The sequence below is a fragment of the Typopeltis vanoorti genome, chromosome 12, assembly GCF_054136105.1.
Source record: "Typopeltis vanoorti isolate ZY-2024b chromosome 12, IOZ_Tvanoo_1.0, whole genome shotgun sequence".
Classification (NCBI taxonomy): domain Eukaryota; kingdom Metazoa; phylum Arthropoda; class Arachnida; order Uropygi; family Thelyphonidae; genus Typopeltis; species Typopeltis vanoorti.
Window position 1 is genome coordinate 11932263 of NC_143560.1, and position 24008 is coordinate 11956270.

General features: G+C 36.0%; 1 protein-coding gene across 1 annotated transcript in view; it reads right to left on the minus strand.

The window, feature by feature from the left end:
* Window positions 1-24008, minus strand: part of Tsc1 (tuberous sclerosis 1 protein hamartin) — a 315684-nt gene that overhangs the window by 57048 nt on the left and 234628 nt on the right. The window contains exon 15 of the mRNA XM_090401542.1: window positions 15023-15189. Within this exon, the coding sequence (XP_090257668.1) occupies window positions 15023-15189 (167 nt within the window). The remainder of the gene's footprint in view (window positions 1-15022; window positions 15190-24008) is intronic.

Genomic DNA, 24008 nt, shown 5'->3' on the forward strand with positions numbered 1-24008 from the left:
CTATTCCTGCAGAAACTTTCCTGTTCTGAGACTCATTAAACAACCTGGTCAAAGGAATAGCCAGTTCAGCTGAACACTCTTTTAGAACATGTGCTGATATTCCATCAGTCCTTATTGCTGAATTCTTATTCAGTTTCTGCAATAGCTTTAATACCTTGTCCTTATACACCTGAGTTTTTTCATCCAGTGAAGAAGTAGCAAGGAGCTCAATGTTGCATCCAGGTTGTTAGCTTTTAACAAAAGCATTCATTAGTTGAACAACCTCTTCTGCATCTGTATTTAGAAGAGCTATTCAGCTATTCTTTCATATTCTCCCTGTGTTGGGGCAGGTAGTAGAATACCCCAACTGCACTCCTGCATATCATAAGAGGCAATAAATGGAGACCCAGTCCCCAGGGGTATAGCTGGGTCCCCTTCGGGGGTTGGATGAAGGGCTAATCACCCCCTCTCTGTAAAAATTATCTGATTATGGAAACTGCAAATCTGGATGAACAAATGCTCCTGGCAACAAACGTTACTTGCGCGACCCCAGAAGATGGTTATCTAGCCTGGTCTGATGTGGATAACGTATATATGACACACCAAGGGGAAAGCCTTTTGGAACCCTTGTTGTTGAAAGCGTCACTTATGAAGCCACCACAAAAAAAATTTAAAGATTGAATCATGGAATATCAGAACACTGTACCAGATAGGAAAAACATTTTCCAAAACAAGTGTTTAAGAAGAATTTTAAAAATCTTCTGGCCAAATACAATTACTAATGAGGAACTTTTAAAGAAAACTTTCTCCAAGTCAATAGATGAAGAGATTCGCCTAAGAAGATGGAAATGGACCGGACATGTTCCTTGCATGGGAATAAACAGAATTCCTCAAGTAGCACTGTTGGGCTCCAGAAGGAAGACGCTCTTAGAGGTCATCCAAAATTAACTTGGAGAAGAATGATGGAATCCGAAATGAAGGAGGCAAGATGGGCGAGTTGGTGTTGTGACCTATTCTTCTTATTCTATTCCTTTAACCTTCTTATACTTTATATCCTACTGGCTGCACCATTTATGTTGTGTCCCATTTTATGCTTTTTATTCCATCTAACAATTCCCGCTTATCTATGTTCTTCTGTTATCTACACACGAGATATCACCAAAACTTTTACTAATATCTAAGTTATTTCTCCCCTCAGTACCCCTAATATTTGTATTTATACTGCGCCTTTTGGGATATTTAGTTTAAGATATTATATACAAAACAAGGAGAAAGAACTCAAATATGTCTGAAAGTGTAACTATGTTGCAGTCGTGACGCTTTATCTCGTTTCTTAACATTAGTTTCCCGCATGATTAGGTTCGTAATTTTTTAAGTGGTGCATTGGATAGCAATTTCAGACAACTCTTTTATCATTGAACAGAGGTTTATTAAATTCATTAACATGGTACAATTCAATTTTGTAATTACACAATTTAATGCTAAACTAAATACTTACAAACTAACATTATCTTATTACAAGTAATTAGGCTATGATCCTATAATGGGTATTACGATCATGCCGCCATAACAATTCAACACATAAAATCACTTGACATGGACAAATAAGATTAATTCACACTATTTAACTATTCAAACTTAAGTAGATTAACTAAACCTTTTCTGCACTAACACACAACTATGACATTTTAACTTTCCAATACTTTACAATAGACATGCAAAATTCTCAGGACACTTAATAATTCACATGACATTAACACTAGCCAGCTTACTTTTAATATATTCTGTCAGATACTAAAGTCCTAATGTAAATTTTCCTTGGTCACTTCAACAATTCCGTATTAGAATAACGATACTTATAACAGACACATTTTTAGTTAACATTAGAGATATTTTACAGTACCTTTCTTTCTTGGGATTTTCATATGGATCTTTACCTTCTTCTGATTGAATTATCTTGATATAACCTCACCGATAATCTGCTACTCCTACGTTCTTTTTGGAATTGAGCTAGGCTTATGCTGGCTTAACTTTTCGTAACTCCGAACACACATTGAAACATCTATATGACGGCTGTACAACTCGCCACGTGGATATCGATTTCTTTACTTCTTTCCGTTTTTCGTAGTTGTCACTGAAGTTGGAACGCAAAGAATATGCTTTCTTTTCCTCGACTATATGGCATTCTTCGCTTCTCACATAGGAAATACGGAACTGAAATTCCGCTCACTTTCGTTTCCATGTTGTGGCATGGAAATACAACCCCTATCTCGCCACTCAGGAAAACACCGTGAAATCCCTATGAAGGAGCGCGCGAAGAGCTCTCCTGGAGCAGAATCCAAACCAAAACCAAAAAAGCCTCATGGGGGGGTCCAACCCTTTTATACCTGTTCTCCTAACGGCACTTTTTCTAACTTATTTTCTCCGCCCCCTTCTTGTTTTTACTTCACCGACCAATTAGGGTGGCGTTTTTCTGCCAAACGTCATTTGATCGGCGAGCCCATAACGATGTCTCAATCCGGGAATTGACCCTAAGCGATTTTCTGTTGTTTTTCTTGTGCTAGCCTCTAACTTAATCCCTTCCAAAATTTTTCTACGAATTTACTTAATAACTTAATCTCTAGTCTCTCACATACCATCTTTTATGACTAATCCTTTTCTGTCTTATTTATTTAACTTTTCTTATTTAAATCATATCACAATATTAATACATTCTTTCTTTTGTTAGTTAGTTTAACAAAACCTTTATATTTTATATATTTTATTGGATGCAAGAATCTTTCTTTTTCTTTTAATTGCTTCAACTATTATCTTTAATGCAGGGTTCTAATTTATTTTATTTATTCTTCATGTTACACCAAGATAACTGAGAATTTTATATTCTCAAGATATCAGGTGTAACATTGGGCATTAGCAAGAGCAGCTGCGAGGGACAGGGGCAGATGGAAAACCAGCATTGCAGCCTTATGTGCCAGTAGGCAAGGAAAGACTTGATGATGATGATGATGATTCTTTCATATTCATTCTTTCTTTTAATTGCAGCATATCGACAGAATTCTTGTGGGTTGTCTTTAGCATGCAGAGCCAGTTTCTTTTCATACTCAGACTTTGTTTTCTGTACAATAGTTGTAACTATTCTAGCCTGTTGTTTATAATTTTCATAACGGACATCATCCTTATGCACACGGTATTCCTTTCACATCATCCTTTTCCTACAAATCTCCCGCTTAACAAGATTACACATCCATTTGACTCCTACTCTATTTATTCTTCGAACTCACATTCTGATATCGCCTCATTTAAGTATTATTGTTTAAATATATCCCATACACTGAACTCGGTATACTCGTCAGTTGGTCATAATTTCCTGTTTTGTAGTTCAGCATGTAAATTTTCTGGATGGAACATTCATAAACTTAGTCACTTCCTAAGTGAGTACCGCATGATCACTGTCACCAACTGGAAACAGAAAAGTTACATCTTTAACTGAAATGCCCTCTGACACTATAATCAACTCTAACACTCTTTGACCCTTGAGTTCTTTCTCACATGATGCTTGAGGAAGTTATCCCATAACAGCTCAATAAATTAATTTTCATTATTTTCATGAGATTCTACTGCTACCCAATCAATATTTGGATAATTAAAGTCTCCCATTATGATTACTTTTATTGCACTCTTTTCTATTTGATGATGCATTTATTCATCACTAGCAACTGATCAACCATGTCTGTAACAACACCTTGCTACGTAATTGATCTTGTTAGATTCCACCTCAAACCAGATGACTTCAAACTCACTGTCACATGAAATACTGTTAATAGTAGTACTACAATCATAGATCTCAACTCCAACTGGATTCAAGTCATCTGTTATCATTAGCAGCATGCCCCACACCCTCTTCTCCTATCCTCGCTATCCTTCCTAAAAATACTGTACCCTTTACTCCTTTCTTTTAGTGTTACACGGTGATCAGCATTCATTTTTGAAATTATGGATTCTACAACCGTGTTAAAATAACTCTTTTTATTATCCCCTTGTAGAATCCATAATTTCAAAAATGACTGTACCCTTTACACTTGATACCAGTTAGTATGTCCGATTCTGATAGCTAGGTCTCACTAATACCTACAATCTGAAGTCCCAACATATTGACCAAGGCAACAAACTACCCTTTTGTTTCTGATATTCCTAGCATTTGTGTACAGACATAATAATCTAAGTGCATGTTCTTTTGTAAACTCTTGTCTGTAGTCTGCATAACTCAGTTGGACAACTTACAGATCTCTATTTTTCTCTAGTGCCTTATACATGTAGACATCTTTGCACATGCCTGATGGGTCCGAACCAGATGAACATAAAATCAAAATCATTCTCTCCTCCAATCCATGATAAAGCTCATTCCCATCATTAACACAGTTATATAATATTGTTGCTCTTACACTCACATTCTCACCATTACCCCCTTTATACTTTAGTTTTCTCTGTGTTAGGTCTCATACCAGTTATTAGTTGTTCAAGATTCCTGATACTAAATGCATTCAGATGTGGGCCATCCCTCTTATACAAATCCAATATTCCCTCAAACTCACTCTATAAATCCAAAGACTCACATTCATTCCTTCTACACAGCCTATGTAATTGAATCATTTGTCACCATAGCCATTCTTAATTCATTTTTATCATATTGAGGTAATATACTGAAGATTTTCACTTTCTCAGTTTTCATTCTCGCCTCTTCCAACAACCCTTTGACGTCCTCTCTCATACTGAACTTATTGCTAGTTAAGTTGTTAGTACCTATTATAATTATAATCTTGTTATAATTATTAAACACTAAAGGTATGTTCTTTAGTGTTTTGAATTTCTTCCTTTATATTCTTAATTTTTGCTGCAGGAAAACGATGTTATAATCCGCTCATCAATAGAATGTTTTATTATAGATTCACAATACCAAATAACATCCTTCTTTTTATAAAAAACATCACTTACCCGATTTCTGTCACTTTCCTGATTTCTGTTAAAAGCACAGAAACATGACTTACTTGTTTCCGTGCTTTTTGTTTCTTATTTTGCTGCTTAATTTTCTTTTCCTCCCTATGTTCATTTAAATGCCTCTTGACTTTTTATAATTCCCAAGTGATCTGCTTTAATTTTGCTATTTTTTGGAGGTTAATTCATTTTCAATAACCTCCTCCATATCTCTTCCTTAACCTCATTAGTGGGGCTAGCCTTCTAGTTCTCAATTGCATGCTCTTCTTAGCATTATGTTTCTTGCGGCATTTTAAACCTATGCTTATTATTGAAATATCTTAATAAAAATGTTATAAAATACCAATTTTCTAAGAAAAATACAATAAAACAAACAAAAATCATAATTTTTGTTTGTTTTTTATATTATACTAGAAGCAATGATGGATATTGTGCTACTCATCATCATGATCAAATTCCTGACATGTACCCTCAAGGGGGTGTACGGGATATGATAATACTACATGAAAAACTTACATCACCACTAACTTCCTATCTACAATTTTCCTCCAAATCAATCTGTTACCTGTCAAGACTCCAACATCATCAGATCTCATATTTCTATCTTCTAAAGCACTTTTTACTGTATCAATCCACCTTTATCTTGGTCATCCTCTTCTTTTCAGGTCCTTTTCCTGCCAACCTGGGAGAGAACACTAGTGCTGCTCTGGTATGAATTTTTTAATATTGCAAGGCATATAAAAGGATTTCTTTTATAGATTGAAAAGAAATACTTTGTGGATGTGTTTGTAAAATTTATGTGCCTGTGACGTGCTCTTATTAGGGCTCCTCTTGCAGAGTGCTTTAAATTGTGAATGTATGGGAGGCTTCTAGGGACTAGTATGCCTTAGAGTCCAGATGATGAAATTAATCTTGTTGTTGCAGATTATGTAAGACTGTATATCTATTCAGATTCCTCTGGTGGCTATACCTTTGAGTAAAAATCTTTATTTTGGCCTTAAAGAGTGACCACCAGTCAGAGATTGGTTGAGAAATAGGCATGTGTCTGATGAAGAGAGCAATATAGGTTTCTGGAGCATTTCAGATACTATGTCTTGAAGTAAGCTGTTATTAAAGATCCAGTATGCTCCTCCTTTATGTACAGGGAAGCAAATGCTCAATGGTATATACAACACCAAAAGGAAAATATTTTGAACTCACTAATATTTTGCTGCTTTTCTATATAGCATCATCAGACCAGAATGATAACTGTGATAGGCACACAGCACTAAACTAATTGTAGAAACAGTTTAAATTGTAACTGACATCTAAAGTCCTTACATAGTGCCCTCTATGGATGAGATAACTACAAAGTTAATTTCAAGAAGTCTAGCTATTAGGTCTTAAAATGATAGTCTCCCAGATCTTTGGTAAATTAATAACCATATCTGTTGAGATTGGAAGAGTGCTTCATAGCTGATGCTGATTCTAAGAATAGCCTCTCAGATCTGTAACAACTTCTATGTAATATAGATGCTTTTCTCCATCTGATCTTATGTGAAGGAGTATCTGGAGCATGGTCTGCTAATCCTTACTTGCCATATGGATGATCTCGGATGTAACTTTTGTATTTTTCAATGCAGATGTTAACTGATCTACCAGTCTACCCAAAGTAAGCTAAACTGCAGGCACAAGAAACTTTATACACTCCAGGTTGTTCAAGAGAATGTAGTTGATCTTTAGGAGAACATATGAAGATAGCTAGCTGAATGAAAGGTTTAAGCGGGTTCCTATAGTCCCTCCCCCCAAGCAGACTTATATATGGAGCATTCTGAAAACCAAGCACCCAACAAAGCCACACATAAACCAACAGTTTGCCAGTGATATGCTGATAATGTGTTTGCTATTTGGCCTCATGGTTCAGACACATCAGAAGATAGATTTGTTTGTGCATCTTAACAGCCAACATCTTAAAATAAACTTCACCATAGGAAAAAAAAAAGTAACAATAGTCGCTCTCCACCTTTTTTTTTTTAGATACACTAGTGATACAACTTCCTAATAGCTCATGATCTCAAATCTACAGAAAACCACTCATACTAGAAGGTATTTACATAAACAATCACACCATCACCCTTCCCAACAGTATAGCATCCTCAAAATACTTACTCACCAAGCCTATTTCTTCAAACGACAGTCTTTGAAACTGAGCTCAGTGACCTTCAGAACACATTTTTAACCAATGGCTACAGCCTATATAGAATAGATAAAATATTACATGCACTCCCCATCCCTTCCACCCAACACACATGATCATAGCAAAACCATTCCTATCCCATATGTTAAGGATACATTGGGAAAAATAGCCAAAGTTCTCTGCAAATATGATCACAATACCACTTTCAAAACATTAATTCAATTAGCTCCCTTCATACATTCTCCTAAAGAATGACTACATCTTCTTGAACATCCTGGAGTGTGCAAAATTTCTTGTGCTGTAGTTTAGCTTACTTTGGATAGATTGGTAGATCAGTTAACATCTGTCTTAAAAAAAACACAAAAATACATCCGAGGTCATCTGTATGGTAAGTAAGGATTGGCAGACCATGCTCTGGATAATCCTTTACATAAGATCAGATGGATAAAAACATCCATATTACATAGAAGTTGTTATAGGTCTGAGAGGCTATTCTTAACATCAGCATTAGTTATGAAGCACACTCTCTCTCCCAACCACAACAAGCATGGTTGCATTAATTTACAAAAAGAATCTAGGAGACTATCATTTCAAGACCTAATAGCTGGACTTCTCAAAATTAACTTTGTAGTTATCCGACCCATAGAGGGCACCATGCAAGGTTACTAGGTGTCAGTTACAATTTAAATTGTTTCTATGATTACTTAGTTTATTTCACATTTATCATTGTGATCTGATGATGCTGGATAGGAATTAGGTAAATTTAATAAATATACTTTTTCCTCTTGGCATTGTTTGTACAATTAAACATTATTTTATTTTTTACTAAATAATTTAAGGAAATTACAACGTCAACAAGGATATACTTCAATATTTCGGCAACATCACGTTGCCATTTTCAAGAAACTTAAGAACAAAACACGTGTACACAACAAACAGTAAATGAGGAAGAAGCATGAAGCTATTATTTCTCCTAAAGTCCTGATTGTGCTCCCTAGCAGGAAATGTTGGTATTCTTGGGCGATTGGGCTGAAGATCTTCTGATGTAAGTTTCCCAAATTTGAGGCAGTCTCATGCAGCCAAATTTATTGAGGTTTGCATTGTTTCTTAGGGCTGAAGCTGATTCCATGAAAAGCTTTCATATTTGTATTTACTACGGTGTATTATCGTGGCTTTCTTCCACCGTATTCTATGGCAGGTATCCAGTGCATGGTCAGCAAGATCAGAGTGGCTGTATTGGTGAAACTGGATGTAGTCCTTGTGTTCTGAAATTCTGATATTTGCTGTCCTGTCTGTTTGGCCAAAGTAGGATAGCTTACAGCTGCAAGAGACCTGGTACACCAGGTAGGTCTTTAGTAGAGTGGATAAAGGATGCCAATTTTTTATATGGTCTGTAACAAGAAGTTAAGTCATGTTTTTTTAGGATTTTTGTAATTTTTTCCGAGGTGCCTCGGATAGAGGCTATGGTGATGAATTTAGAGTAATCCTTGTTGTTGTTGGGGGGGGGGTAGCCATTGGCTGAGAAAGTGTTGAGAATGTGGTTTAGTTCTGTGGTTAGGGCATTGTCATTTGAACAGATAAGTTTAGTCCTGTTGTGTAGTGTCTTAATGACTCCATATTGTTGCGAGGAGGGGTGGTGGGATTGTTGGTGAATGTATCTGCCTGTATAGGTGGGTTTTCTATAGACTGAGAAAACCAAGGTTCCATCAGACTGCCGGGTGACTAGTGTGTCTAAGAAAGGAAGGCAGTTGTTTTTTTCTTCTTCCAGAGTGAATTTGATTCTGGGATGTTGGTTGTTTAAGTGTGTTAGGAAGGAGAGGAGTGCATTGGAGCCATGTGGCCAAATAGCGAACACATCATCAACATAGCGAAGCCAAATGGTTGGTTTTTGTGGGGCAGAGTTTAAGGCTTTCTCTTCAAAAGTCTCCATATAAAAGTTGGCCAAGGGTGGGGAGAATGGAGAACCCATGGCTGTCCCCTCTATTTGTTTGTAGAATTTTCCTTGCCAAACAAAATATCCTGAGTTCATAGTGAACTGAAATAGGGCTGTGATATCGGGAGGAAATTTAGCTTGGATTAGCTCTAAAGATTCTTTGAGTGGGACATTTGTGAATAAGGAGGAGACATCAAAACTGACCATTATGTCAGTGTGTTCGAGTGTAAGGTTTTCTATGCTGGCTTTGAAGTAGGCTGAGTTTTTTTATGTGTGAAGGTGTGTTGCCAGTATAGTGTGAGAGAGCTTTGGCCAAATGTTTAGTTAGTTTCTATGTGGGGGAATCAATGCCATCCACTATGGGACGTAATGGCACATTTTCCTTATGTATTTTTGGGAGTCCATAAATTCGGGGGGTGGGGGGGGTATGGAGTTAAATGGTTTTAATTTGTTAGTGATTTATTTCCACAGGCCAAGAAGAGCCTGTCGAGTTTTCTAATTTGTGAGTTGGTGGAATTGTACTCGATAGGGAGGTAAGTAGCCTAATCTAACAATAGAGCTTTCAGCTTCTCTGTGTAATCTTTTGGTTAAGCAATACTGTGGCATTCCCTTTATCAGCTTTGGTGATTATTATTTTCTTGTTTTTCTTTAATTCTAGTAGAGATTTAATTTCCTTAGTGGGCATGTTGGCTTTTGGTGGTTTAGCTTTGGTTAGAAAACAAGTCACATCCAGTCTAATATCGTTGGTGACGTGGTTTGGAAGGTGTCATATCCCACGTTCAATTCATATCATAATATCTTCAGCAGGTATTCTTCTGGGTGCAATGACGAAGTTGTGACCACGTGCTAGGGCGTCGAGTGCTTCAGGTTTCACACTAAATGACGACAGGTCGACTACCGTTTCGGTAGGAAGTTGTGGTTTCAAGATCGAGTTCTGCTGAAGATAATATGATACGAATTGAACGCGGGATACGACACCTTCCAAACCACGTCGCCAACGAATATTATACTGGATATGGCTTGTGTTCTGACCAAAGCTAAACCACCAAAAGCCAACATGCCCAGTAAGAAAAAATCTCTACTAGAATTAAGGAAAAACAAGAAAATAATAATCACCAAAGCTGATAAAGGGAATGCCACAGTATTGCTTAACCAAAAGGATTACACAGGTAAGCTGAAAGTTCTATTGTTAGATCGGGCTACTTACCTCCCTATCGAGTACAATCCCACCAACTCACAAATTAGAAAACTCGACAGGCTCCTTAAGAAGGTCACTTCTTGGCTTGTGGAAATCACTAACGAATTAAAACCATTTAACTCCATACCCCCCCCCCCCCCCCCGAATTTATGGACTCCCAAAAATACATAAGGAAAATGTGCCATTACGTCCCATAGTGGATGACATTGATTCCCCCACATAGAAACTAACTAAACATTTGGCCAAAGCTCTCTCACACTATACTGGCAACACACCTTCACACATAAAAAAAACTCAGCCTACTTCAAAGCCAGCATAAAAAACCTTACACTCAAACACACTGAAATAATGGTCAGTTTTGATGTCTCCTCCTTATTCACAAATGTCCCACTCAAAGAATCTTTAGAGCTAATCCAAGCTAAATTTCCTCCCGATATCACAGCCCTATTTCAGTTCACTATGAACTCAGGCTATTTTGTTTGGCAAGGAAAATTCTACAAACAAATAGAGGGGACAGCCATGGGTTCTCCACTCTCCCCACCATTGGCCAACTTTTATATGGAGACTTTTGAAGAAAAAGCCTTAAACTCTGCCCCACAAAAACACCATTTGGCTTCGCTATGTTGATGATGTGTTCGCTATTTGGCAACATGGCTCTGATGCACTCCTCTCCTTCCTAACACACTTAAACAACCAACACTCCAGAATCAAATTCATTCTGGAAGAATAAAAAACAACTGCCTTCCTTTCTTAGACACACTAGTCACCCGGCAGTCTGATGGAACCTTGGTTTTCTCAGTCTATAGAAAACCCACCTATACAGGCAGATACATTCACCAACAATCCCACCACCCATCCTCACAACAATATGGAGTCATTAAGACACTACACAACAGGGCTAAACTTATCTGTTCAAATGACAATGCCCTAACCACAGAACTAAACCACATTCTCAACACTTTCTCAGCCAATGGTACCCCCCCCCCCAAAAATATTGAAACCAGTAAACCACAACCCCCATCCCCTCCCTCCTCACAACAAGGATTACTCTAAATCCATCACCATACCCTATATCTGTGGCACCTCGGAAAAAATTACAAAAATCCTAAAAAAACATGACTTAACTTCTTGTTACAGACCATATAAAAAATCGGCATCCCTTATCCACTCTACTAAAGACCAATCTCCCCTCCTAGACCTACCTGGTGTATACCAGGTCCCTTGCAGCTGTAAGCTGTCCTACTTTGGCGAAACAGGCAGGACAGCAAATATCAGAATTTCAGAACACAAGGACTACATCCAGTTTCACCAATACAGCCGCTCTGGTCTTGCTGACCATGCGCTGGATACCTGCCATAGAATACGGTGGAAGAAAGCCACGATAATACACCGTAGTAAATACAAATATGAAAGGCTTTTCATGGAATCAGCTTTAGCCCTAAGAAACAATGCAAACCTCAACAAATTTGGCTGCATGAGACTGTCTCAAATTTGGGAAACTTTCATCAGAAGATCTTCAGCCCAATCGCCCAAGAATACCAACATTGCCCGCTAGGGGGCACCATTAGGACTTTAGGAAAAATAACAGCTTCATGCTTCTTCCTCATTTACTGTTTGTTGTGCCTGCGTGCACATGTCTTGTTCTTAAGTTTCTTGAAAATGGCAACGTGACGTTGCCAAAATATTGAAGTATATTAAATTTTATTTTAATGTATATCCTAGTTGACGTTGTAATTTCCTTAAATTATTTAGTAAAAAATGCATAACCAACGTCTAAGCCTTTCCACGAGCATTAAGCATTATTAATAAATACCTAAAGTTTTTATTTAATTTTAATTTTTATTTTTTAACGTATTCAGGTATGGATAACCGCATATTAGCTGGCCTGGTTGGCTGAGTGGTTAGCATATGCACTCTCCAACCAAGAGGCTGTGGGTTTGAATCCTGCCATATGTTAGGTGGGAGATGGATTTCGTTGCCTGGTATGAGACCACTGCCCAGCTTACTTTTTTTAAAGCCTAAAGTGGCTTTAAAAAAGTTCCGTGTTTGGTCTCTAGAGCAGGGTTTCCAGATCTGGTAAAATACAAATTCACTTATTATGTTCAATTTTTACAATACTGTAAATAATATATATTAATTTATAAATTTTGCTCTGATTTCAATTTTACTCATATAAAAGTATATTATATATTATTAGAAACTTGAAGGAACTAAAACTACATTATAGTAATTGATACTAGACAAGAAAGTATATTCATGTTTTAATCTCATACTCCTCAGTGTAACGAAACAAAATTTGCAGGTAAAGCATCTGCACAAGCAGGTACTTGTATACAGGCTGTAAACTTCATGTCAATTACCTCAGTATAATATAATGCAAAGTACCTTTCCTTTTGGACATCTATATTATTATTATGTAGGTATTTCCATGGAGACAATAACCTTTTACATACACAATACCTATCATACCTCACTACTAACCACATTCTTACACAACTTTGAAAAGTGACCACTATTTCTCTTTCTCTGTTCATCATGTATTGAAAATTTTCCTTTGTATCAGTCTTATAGAAACCTTTAATAACTCTTAAGTTTCTATTATATCCCCTCTTTTCTGCTTATTAACTAAACTTCGCAATCTGCATCTTCAACCTATCCTCAGAGAAGACAACATTCCACAGACATGTCACAACTTGGTTATTCGTCTCTGAATCCTCTCCACCACCTCCTGGTCCACATGAAGTCTAGATACCAAATCTGTGCACAGTAGACAAGATGTGGCTGAATCATAGCTTAATAAACAGAGATAACATCCCTATCTTCACTTGTTAGTGTTTTTCAATATTGAAGTAATCCTGTGAGTTATTTAACCAACTTTTGCAATACACCCTCTGAACTTCAACTCTGTCTACCATTACTCCTAAGTCCGTGGTTGGTTGGCCTCATCAACAGGATACACAGTATGTAACTTTTTCACCACAAAGTGCATATATCCTTATCCTTATAGGCATTATGGAAATGGTCATTACTTGGACTGGTTTTGATCTTTAGAGAGGTTTCCTCAGTGGGAGCTGTATACTGCATGATACTGAGGCTAAATCAATGCAGAAGTCATATTTTCTGCAACTAACACCATATTATCACTACATTAATCAAATACTTTGGATTAGATACAGTTGTAGACAATTTTCTCACTTGGTTATGAAGTAAATTATAGTAGACAAAAAAAATTATAATAAATAAATAAATACATTATGTATTGATCTTTAACCCAAACAAGTACACAAAAATCTATACGTGAAGTATCTTCACAACTAGGCTACTTGTATAGAGAAGCTCTTGATATAAATACTGAAGTGACTGATATAAAGTCAACAGCCTCTGTATACAAGTAGCATAGTCATGAAAATACTTCATGCTCAAACTTTGTTTGTATATGCCTGGGTAAGAGATCAAAACAAGAATATAATTTATTTTGTAACCAAGGAAAAACTTTGTATATTATTGTAATAACAGTATTATTGTGATACACTATTCACTTGGCCAAACATACCTCAAAAGCTGTCAGACTGAGAGAACTGTTTTGTAATGATGAAATCCTGATGCCAAGTGTTATGCTTCTTAGATGTGAATGAATAAACTTCCTTATGAGCAGTGGCCGATCAACTCCTATTCTTATTGGCTTAAACCATAATGCAAAGTAATGGTATAACATGACAGAATTTCATGCTGGCTGGGGCATGCCCAGTTGAACAAGATACCCCCCCCCCATTGTTTTCATTAGAGAACTACATGAACAGTAAAAAGTCGGCTATTGGAACAAATACCAATATATCAGCAGAGTTCAAGATTGACACCATCAATGGAAAAGAAATGGAACTAGCAGAAAAACTGGATAAGTACCAGATCAATATTATTATTATTATTATTATTTGACACCTCCAGGGAGTCCAAAGACTCATCGAGGGAGAGTGTGCCAACAGCATCGAACGATTGGCCCCCTTTCAACTACTAACCGTGCTCAAACTTACTTAACTCAGCCATTAGTAGCAGAGGCTCTACCAATCGACCAATCTTTGCCGGCATATGATTACCAAAACAAAGAAAATCAAAATGAGTAAGATTTTTCTAAGCAAAAAATACAAGATATTATATTTAGGTAATGATAGCTGGGTTAGAAATAAAATACTTGATAAAATAATGAATACCACAGATTATCAGAGTTCTGAGAAAGATTACTGGAATGGCATCAATGTCAGTATCATATTAAAGATGAAGATATTATGAAAGAACATGACATTGTTAGCATTCAGGAATGTCTTAGCAGAGTTCATTTCAGCTAGTATGGTTACTTGAACACAATGGTGAGAGAGAGAAGGTTAGCCAGATGAATTTCAATGAAAATTGTCAATAGAAGTTAGCAATGATATAACTTTTTTCATGTAGTACTATCATATCTTGTGCATGCCCTTCAGGTGCATGTCAGGAATTTGATGGTGAACAGTAGTAATATCTGCTACTGCTCATAACTGTTCATAGAGAAGCATGATGAAAAAAGCAAAATATGCATTGGGTAACACAGGCATAACATCTCACATCCATATAGCATAAACATTCATTTGACAAAGGAAAAAAAAATGGTTTTCAATGTATAGTAGTAAATAAATATATATATATATATATTACACCAAATTTAATAAAGTACATTGAAATGTATACTAGCTGATTCAATACATAATATTACCAGTGCTACATACTGTTCTCCTAACATTCTTGTTTTTTTAGCTTTTCTAAGAAGACGTCTGTTTCTTTCAGCATGAATCTCTGTTTTGTGTCTTTCAAACAATAACTGATTATACAACAATAAAACTTGGTTTCTAAGAATTGCAATTTCATCTTGTGGTGGTTGTCCTGTAAATAACACGAAAAAATATTTTATGTATGATACTTATCAGTATGTTTTGAATCTATCTTAATAATATTTATAGTTAGTTTGCAAATTATTTTACAACAGAAGCTTGTTAAAGTGTTGCTTGTGGCAGTAAACTCAAGATGAAAAGAGACAAAAAATCCCACCAACACACAGATCACAATCTTTCGTATTTCTGAACAATGACATCACCTGGCTGTAATGAAGAACCATGAATATTTTAAGTCCAGAGTTCATAGTCAGTTTGACATTTCTTTATTATTCACCAACTCCATCATTAAAGATAGCGTGTGGATTTATCATTTGGATCTAATCCAAGCTGAACTTCTTCTCAATATCTCAGCACTGTTTCAGTTCACCTGACTTCATTTGGCAAGGCAAATATAAGCGAGACAGCCATGGGTTATCATACCCCCCCCCCCCATCGGCCAAATGCTTTATTGAGTTGTTTGAAAATAATGCTTTGAACTCTGCACACTGAGATTTAGCATAGCTACATATGTAGATAATTTGTTGACTATTTTGACAATTATATTTGACAGGATTTGGCCACTCTAAACCACTTTTTTCCCATATTTAAACAGCCAATATCCAGATACCCTGCTTACACAATGACCAGATGGACTATCCATGGTGCCTCTGAAAAGATAGCCAAAATTCTAAATAAAAAATCAAATCTTGTGACCACCTTCAAGCTGCACAGGAAATCAGCATTTTATCTGCTCTCCTAAAGATCAGCTATATTTTCTAGATCTGCCTGGAATCTAGCAGGTACCCTGCAGCAGAAACCTTTCCAACTATGGCCAAACAAGCCAGCTAACATTAGGATCTCAGAGCAGTGAGACTACAACTGATTCCACTGCTATGGCCACTCAGGATTAGCTCAATGTGCCTTTGATACCAACCATAGAATCTGCTGGAAAAAGGCAACTTTACTTCACTGAAGCAAATATAAATATGATAAACTATTCTTTAATCTGCCTCTGCCCTCACAAACTGTCCTAACCTCAACAAATATGATTGCATTAAACTAGCAAATTCATCTGGAAAATTCATGTGCACACAAGCAGCCAAACCATCAAGAACGCTCAATCACAACAGAAGGTGTAATTTAGGACTATACTCTCTGTTTCTATTTTTCAAACACATTTACTCATGAAATGCCTGTGTGCACCCTGATGATGCTAAGTTAACTGATAAAATATTGAAAGTAATAATTTCCTAAAATCACAAGATCAGTAACAATCAAGTAACATATAAGCTTAACCATATGAGAAACAAAAATTCCAATTTTCTTTTTTTCCATAATAGTTTTCTAAAACTGTTTTATTATTACTGTTATAAACATTCTGTAAAACACTTTTTGGAATACCTGAAACTGAAATTTTATATCATTTGGCTGATGACTGAGAGAAGCAAGCAACACATTATTTTCCATAGGTTTCACATTTCCAACCTTTTCCAAGCATCCATCTTGCAAGTACGTCACTCATCTCAATACCAGATTTAGATATAGAAATATACTGATCATCAGACATAGTTACATAGTTATTTCTCATATATGGATAAATATATATATATATATAGGGTTATTCAAAATGAAGGAGCAGATTGTACTTGTTTGCAACATTTTTATTTCAAATGATACAAACATATGTTATACATCACCTGATATGAAAACTATGAGAGCTTACTTTTTCCCCACATTCTAGTAGGCTCTTGTTACTAGAGTGTTGTAAGCACTCTAAACAAAAAGATCCTTCAGTTGTTTGCTTGAAGAGTTAACAAAAATGGCGTCTCTGCAAAAGTGTTTTATGTTATCAAATTTGCAAAGTGTAATGCCATAATTACGGTTCAATGTACATTCTGCACTCAATTTAAGAAAAAAATTAACAGAAATCTCATCGTAAACAGAACTTATGGCATAAAAATTTTCAAGAAGAGGATTGCATCTGCAAAGGAAAAATTACATGTCGTCCACGTTTTTGAAGTTAATGTTGAAAGAATTCGACAAACATTTGTATGCAGCCCAAGAAAATCCACACGATAAGCAAGCAAGGAATTAGAAATTCCTCAAACATTGGTATGGTATGTTCTCAGGAAACAATTGCATATGAAAGGCTACAAGTTGCAATTAATACAGGCACTACACCCTGAGGACCAAGAAAAAAAAAAAGTAAGACTTTTGCATAAAAATATTGGATGACATGGAGGATGATGCCTTTACAGTTTGACTAATTTTTCCTGATGAATCAACTTTTTTACTTAAGTGGTGAAGTGAATCATCATACAAGAATATGGGGGAATAGAACATCCATGTGCAAACATTGAATATGAAAGAAACTCACCAAGAGAGAATGTGTTTGGTGCCATTTCTCGCAGGAAAATTTATGAGCCTTTTATCTTTGCTGAGACAACAGTAACTGGGATGTTATACCTTGGTATGTTACAAATCTGGTTGTTCCCTCAACTTGAAGATGACTCTGCTGACTTCAATTTCATGCAAGGTGGGGCACTGCTTCACTTTCACTGTAATGTCTGTAATTATCTCGGTGCAATTCTTCCTAGCTGCTGGATGGGTCAAAGAAGATCAGATGATCTTGTGCTGTGCGAGTGGTCACCCAGGTCCCTTGCGATTTTTATCTTTGGGATTCATTAAAGATAGCATTTACGTGCCATCACATCCACCACATCGCAAGAACTTCAACATCGAACTGTAGCAGCAGTGAATTCAATAACTGTCAATCACTTACAAAGGGTGTGGCAAGAAATGGACTATTGTTTTGATGTACGTTGTATTACAGGAGGTACATAGAGTGCCTGAACATCTGACGGTTTTCTGTCAGGTGACATATAACTCATGTTTGTATTACTGGAAATAAAAGAATTCATAAACAAGTACAATGTATGCCTTCATTTTGCATAACTCTGTATATAAAGACTGGCTGCTGTACTGCAGTCTTTTCTTTTTTTAATTTTACAAAAGGAGCTCTCTGAAAATTTAGGACTGGCATATTTTTTTTTCTTTTAAATAAAAATAAGCATGTTCCTAATGGGACATCACCTGAAGCTTCAAGCAACTTTCATAATAGAATTTGCTTCTATGCAAATTATCACTTAACTCCAGGGCTCAACAAATGATGCAAAATTCTACTTGCCATGAAAAAAAAATGCTTGACCAAGACTCCTCTCCCCATTTTAATGATATGTTCCAATAAGTCAATAGGAGGCTCATCAACTGAGTAGTGATTGTATCATTGTGAGAAACAAAACATTCCTATAATAAGAATAGGAAGAACTATAAAAACAACATTGATTTTTTTAAAAAAAAAAACTTTGTTATATTAATTTTTATTACTAGAATGGCCCTTTATATTACACACATTCTTCTGTTTTCTTACAGTTAAGGTAAAAAAAATAATTTGCTCAGAATGTTATTTTTTATAAATAACTTTTAATAAAATTAAAAGTAGGCAAACATATTTGTCAAGCTTATTTGCTTCACTCTATACCTGAATTTCCAGCCTTGAGTTGCACTTTTTTTTTTTTTTTTTAAATCCAAGATGTAATACATGTTGCATCAATATGCTATCTCACCAAAATAAGATTTTTCGCAAGAAAGTGAAAAGAGTGTGAAATGGAGATATTTATCTTTTGTACAGTACAAAAAGCTTTTTTCCCTTATTAATACTAATGTAATTAAAATAAACATAATGGAGTGAAGAAAAAATGAAGTATTTAATACAAAACCACTTATATTTGGTGATGGGTATTTCATCACATCATCATCACTGAACATACAACAAACATCCATTATAGAATAATCCATTATAGCAAGATGGAAAACAGATGAACATTATGATGTACATTCTTTTTACCACTTTGAACCAGCAATTATATAGCACTGGAAAGCCATGGAACAATTTATTTGTTACAGAGAGTGAAATATATAGGAATTGTAAATAAATTCTAATTTTCTTTACATGTTAAATTTTTTTTTTTTTAAATGTATCATTATGGAATAATTTAAATCCGGTCAACAGGCAATGGAATGTAAAGGTGTACTTATAAATAATAATAAAAATTTAAAAAAATATATAAAGTTATATGTGAAAATACATATACACCATAGTGCATGTGTGTGTGTATATATATAGACCACAGCAGAATGATTTTGAAGAACACAGATAGTATGGAAGTGACGGCAGCAGACAAACTATTTGAATTATTGAATAATCATTTTGCAAGCGAGTATTATCCAGGTCATGATTTTACAGTAACATATATATCAGGGATTAATGTGGAATTAAGGATAAAGAGAGTCAAGGTACATAAGATCTTAAATTATTATTATTACACCCTCCATGGAGTTGACATACTCATCGTGAGAGGTCGATTCAACTGACAATATATTTATCATATAGAATCTTAGTCCTTAACACTCCTTTCATTAACAACACATTCTGGCAATGCATTCCATTCACTGACAATTCTCCATGTAAAAAATCTACTCCTCACACCCTTCTTCACCACACTTTTACATAACTTCTAGGATGACTTACTTCTTCTCCTCTCGCCTTCTACTCTTTTTGCCACCCTGGCTGGCCGAGTGGTCAGCGTATCCGCTCTCCAGCCAAAAGGCTGCAGGTTCGAATCCAGCCGTGGGCATGGATGTTTGTGATTGTCTGTGGAAATGCTAGTGGTGGTTGGTGGTAGATTGATGTAGTTGTGGTCAGTTGGTGGAGACAGTTGTAGAGAAGGTACCCTCCCTCGATGAGTCTATGGACTCTCTGGAGGTGTCAAATAATAATAATAATAATAATAATCCCCTCTAGATTAATCTGATAAAATCCTCTCATGAACTTAAACATCTCTATCATATCACCTCTCTTCCTCCTATCCACCAAACTCTGAAATCCACATCTCTTCAACTTCTCTCCATAGCTAGTATTCCAAACTACTGATATTGTCTTAGTCACTCGTCTATGGATCCTCTCCAATGTCTCCACATCACATTGAAAACCAGATGACCAGATCTGAGCACAATAGTCCAAGTGTGGTCTGACCAGTGCCTTATACAGTGGCATAACCACTTCCTTATCCTTGCATGTTGGAGTACTTCTTATCATAGCAGCATTACAATGTGCAACCTTTGCAACCCTAGCAATATGCCCTCTAAACTTCAGTCTACTGTCAACATCACTCCCAAATATCTAATCTGATCTACTTCCTGCAGTATGGCACCATCAATATAGTACATAGCCTTATATTTCTGCACTCCAAAATGCAATACCTTGCACTTATTGATATTAAAACTACAACCCTACCCTTTTGTCCATATCTGGATGTCAATACAGCTATGGGATTTGACAAGAAATTGGCTCATGAATTACTAGAATGTGCTAGAGAATTAGTAATCCTTTGACTAGATTGTTTAATCTGAGTCTCAGCTCATGCAGAGTCCCAAGAGAATGGAAAGAAGTAAAAATAGTTCCATTGCATAAAGGTGGTTCCAAGACAGAAGTAGCTAATTACCGACCGATTAGTATTTCCAGAGTGGTGATCAAAGTATTGGAGAAGTTGATTAAAGACAGAATTCAGGACTGGGTGGACAGGAATGAGTTATTGTATGGAGGGGAGGCATGGCTTTGTGAAAGGTAGGTCATACTTCAGTAATTTACTTACCTTCTATAATAAGGTGACATCCAAGTTGGATAAAGGTAATGGATACAGAGTCATACTGCTAGACTTCACAAAGGTGTTTGATAGAATACACATGGAATCCTGATAGATAAGTTACATCAAATGAGTATGGATATGAAGCTGGTCTTGTGGATAAGAGAGAGTGGTTGATGGAGAGACATCACACAGTAGTTTATGCAGGTGCACAGTTCTATAGAAAGCTTGTGACTAGTGGCATGCCACAGACCTCTGTACTTGGACCACTACTGTTTAATTTGTTCATTAATGATACAGGAAATAATCTGAAGGGAAATATTCAGTTGTTTGCAGATGATGCAAAATTAGGTAGAGGAATAGTCAACAAAAATGATGATGATATTTTACAGGATGATTTAAATAGACTGGCAGTACGGAAAGGAGAATGGATGCCAATTTAATGTGGCAAAGCAAAAGATTTTTTGGAGGTGTTGGTGGCTAGGGAGTTGATATTTAGAGGGCATATTGCATAAGTAGCTAAAACGGCTCATAGGATTACCTGGTTACTGAGAAACACCCTCCCATGCAGAGATAAGAAGGTTATTATTCCTCTTTATAAGGCCACATCTGGATTATTGCACACAAACTTGGCCACCTGGATTTCTTGGATATGTGGATGAGATGGAATGGATTCAGAGATGAGTAACTAATATGGTGGCAGAAGCTGGTTGATTGGCAGATAAGGGAAGATAGGATAGAGACATATGAGTTGCTTGGGAGGGGGGGGGTTTACAGGATTGATGTGGATGAAATATTTCAGTACATGAATAGTGTTGAAGGTCATCCATGTAAATTGAGTAAAAGTGTGGTTAGCAAGGCAGTGAGAACTAGAGTTGTTACTTGGAGAGTGGCAAATGAATGGAATAGATTGCCAGAGTCAGCTGTGTGTGCTTTATCAGTGAATAACAGGTATTAATAACTGTTAATTTTTTTTTAAAATAGACCTCCCATAATGAGTTAAGGACTCAATGGAAGGGTATGTATATATAATAATAATAATCTATAGAGAATTATAATATTTGCATACGAACAGTATATATTATAAAAATATTCAATAGATCAACTGTAACCATTCAAGATCCCCATTTCCCAAATTTTTTTTCAAATTTTTAAACCATCACTTTAACTCAAATTAGGTTAATTACAGAGAGCTTCATATCAATCTTTGAGGAGGTTCTTAAATTTATAGAGCTTTTATGAAGGATTTTTATATACTGTTCCAAAGAATCCTCTAGAAACTCCCTGTTCTGCAAGACTATATTTCTCAGGTCAGAAATATCTGGTCTCGCAAAACATGGAGTTTTAGCACACTGAATTTATCAGATCCTTGTTCCTGTGTTCTCTCATATTTTGTGCTAAGAGAAGAAGTTTTATCTTTAGTGGAAGGAAGGATAAAGCCTTTAGGAAATAATTTTTTTTAGAATATTTGAGATGTGTTCTGAGATGCTTTTGATACAGGAATGGATGTTTAAATTAAAATGACCAAGAAACTATATTCTTATTTGATCCTTTATCCAATTTTCTACAACTATCACTGATCTAGGAATGAATGTTCTCTTGATATCTGACCAAGTGCTATTAATCAGGAGAATAACAATCCAAAATGTGTTGTTATTTGGATAGAAATAACTATGGAGAAACATATTATCATTAATAGGTTGTATGTACAGTTTTTTTGAGGATTTTGTCCAAAATCCTCAAAAAAACTGTACAAATTTCTGGAAAAAATGGAACAGTAGTAGGCATAATCAAAAAGAAAAAACAATAGAAAACTTGAAATTATTTAGTGTAGTGTAGAGTGGCTTTTGGCAATGAGTTCTCAGATTCTGTGAAGGTATCACACAATGATGATGATAATAATATATAGAAGAGAGGCAAGTATTAGGAGAGTTGGAAGTGAAAGAAACAGGTGTATCAATCAGATGTTGGTTGGGTTAGATGTGAATAAGGCTGTAGGAATGGATGACATATCTCCACATATGCTTGAGAATGTACACCACAGTTGGTTATGCCCTTGACCAGGTTATTTAATGAAAGTCTTGCAGTGGGTAGGGTTCCTAAGGAGTGGAAAGAGGGCAAAATAGTACTACTCCACAAGCATGGTTCTAAGACAGAAGTCTCCAACTATAGGTCAGTCTGTATAACTGCAGTTGTGGTCAAGGTGTTGGAGAGATTGATAAGGAATGGAATACAGAATTGGGTTGATGGACATGGCATTCTATATGAAGGTCAGCATGGATTTGTAAAGGGTAGGTCCTGTTTCAGTAATTTACTTGCATTTATGATAAGGTGACAAGTGTTAGATAAGGGAAAATCATATACGATGATATTCTTAGACTTTGCAAAAGTGTTTGATAGATTACCACATGATGGTGTTGATAAGTTGGTGTACAAGCTGCAGGAGATGGGAATAGACAGTATATTGGTTAGATGGATCAGGGATTGGCTTTCTGAACGACATCAGCAAGTTGTGTATGATGGAGCAATGTCTCAAAAAAGAAGGGTAACCAGTGGTGTGCCCCAGAGTCTGTTCTTGAGACCCTGCAGTTTAACTTGTTTGTAACGATATATCATGTGGACTGACTGGGGGATCTTCAGTTATTTGCTGATGATGCAAAGTTGGGAACAATTATAAGTAGCACTGCTGATATTGAATCCCTTCAGGAAGATTTAAATAGACATCATCATCAATAGTTATTTGAAGAAACAAATAACTATTGATGATGATGACCTAGAGATGAAGACTTTAAAAACAAAGAGAGGAGAAAGCTTTAGTAGGGATTTCAAGAATTACTGTAAAAATTTCTATTATCTGAGAAATTATTCTTCATGAATACTTCGGCAAAATGAAGGAAAGATATGTTAAGGAAACTTGCTTACTTGCAAGTATATTAGTCAAGTGGGATCTTTAACTTTTATTGTATTCTAAGGAATTTGAGAGATAAGACAATGAATGAATGAATAAAAACAATGAGACACTTTATTTGAAATACACTGACACATTCATTAAACATTTCCACTATAACTTCAGTGGATGGAACTCATGTGCCCATCTCCAGCAACTAAAGTCAGTCTTACATAT